The 1,584-nt window shown below is 55.1% G+C and overlaps 1 protein-coding gene across 1 annotated transcript; it reads right to left on the bottom strand.

Annotated features, from left to right (window-relative positions):
• Positions 1–2: 2 nt before the first annotated feature.
• CSUI_001410 (uncharacterized protein) lies at positions 3–1,564 on the bottom strand. Its single transcript, XM_068061616.1, has 2 exons — positions 1,542–1,564; positions 3–1,211 (listed from the first exon to the last, which is right to left on the bottom strand). The coding sequence occupies exon 2, from the start codon at positions 939–941 to the stop codon at positions 375–377; it is 567 nt and encodes a 188-aa protein (XP_067926408.1). The 5' UTR covers positions 942–1,211; positions 1,542–1,564; the 3' UTR covers positions 3–374.
• Between the last annotated feature and the right edge of the window lie 20 nt (positions 1,565–1,584).

The raw sequence follows: 1,584 nt of genomic DNA, 5'->3' as shown, positions 1-1,584 counted from the left end.
GAGCCTCCCTGACCTCATAGCAGCAATACTGTAAAATGGTCCTTATGTACGTATATAGAGAATGCAAAGCTCATACGATGGAAATTCACAACGTTAACCAGGGAGGAGTCACAAGTGATCGCACTTGTGAGCCTCAACAGTTGTGACAGCTGATTCCGGGTTCTCCGCACGCCACTGGATCGGTCGACCGTCTACTTTTGGGCCTTCGGGAGATGGGTCCGAGAGGTTCTCCAAAATACTGAAAGGTACTCAACGTGTGATTATGAGCTCCGGCGCGTGGGTTTGCCTTTCCATACACTGAATGGTGTGTATGGGAGCGGCACGCCTCCGACACACAATCGCTCCTCCGATGCTACCTCTATCTCCGTCGGGCTTCACCCCGACAAACACGATTCCATTATCAGCGCGGGGCACGCGTTACAACACATTCCGCGCAACCGCGGCACTCCGACGCTTGATACACGACGCCGCCGCTTGCGACCCCTCCATTCGCCCTTCCAAGTGACGATTGAACCACGGTCGCCACCACGCATCTTACTGCCTGTCCGCCAAAACGAGATCAAGTCGCTGAGACTGGTGCCCTGCCCGCGTCCTCGGCACCGCCGCGTGAACCCCAACCCTACACTTCCCTGTAGTTCGAATGTCTCAGAAGAGTGGATCGCCCACATGACATGCAATCTCTGATACGGAACTGCCCCCGTCATTAGCGAGTGGCTGGGATATCTCCCCGGCCAAGCTTTCAAGACAAGCCTCGAGTACATGGTGCAACACGACTCGCTCCACCGCCGCGCACACTTCAACGTTACAACCAGCGCCTGACACCGCCTCCGTATGTCCTCCTGAGAGACGACTGAACTGTGGCCGTTCGAGAATATCTTACTTTCTATACGTCGAAAAAAAACTAACAAGCCCCCGACGGCCGCGGTCCGCCCACTTCCCATCCTGTAGCAGCATCCAGACGCCCTCCTCACACTCCTCTTTGTAGCTCTACACTCACTAGAAAACGTGCGTCAGCCGTCGACAGATAACGTCTCGTCCAAATACTATTTGTGCCTCCCTCGGCCTTCACCTCGCAAGTAAACCCCTCAACAGGATCATGCCGTAAGTTGCATAGGGTGCCGCGGGCGACGCACACGCTCACTTCCACAAGGCATCTCAGCGGATGTGACAGCCCTTGAATGGACTATGGCAGTTTCCAATAATCTCACTTTCTGTCAGCCGATAAGAACACCGAGACGCGGCTGAAGCGTGCGCTGCGCGTAAAAACTCCTTTCGTAGCGTCGTGTGCAATCTAAGCCGACAATCCTCGTCTCTGCAGTTCTGGCCTCCTAGGGAAAGTGTACCACTCAAACGAATTATAAGTCTGGCCTGGCATTGCCCCGGCACTACCTTCGTCTCGCTTCTCCCCGCCAGGTATGCATTCGAAACACGCCCTGGAGTACTTGGTACAACCCCTTCGAGGCGCCGCCGCTCTCGCCCCCGCGACAACCCTTTTATACGTGCTCAGGAGAAGTCTACGTTATGGTCTTCAGAAATCTTACCTCCTGTCCGCCGAAGAACGAACAGCAAATGCTTACGGCCACT

The sequence above is a fragment of the Cystoisospora suis genome (genome assembly GCF_002600585.1).
Source record: "Cystoisospora suis strain Wien I chromosome Unknown contig_559, whole genome shotgun sequence".
Taxonomy (NCBI): domain Eukaryota; phylum Apicomplexa; class Conoidasida; order Eucoccidiorida; family Sarcocystidae; genus Cystoisospora; species Cystoisospora suis.
This window is presented reverse-complemented; position numbering and strand designations above follow the sequence as displayed.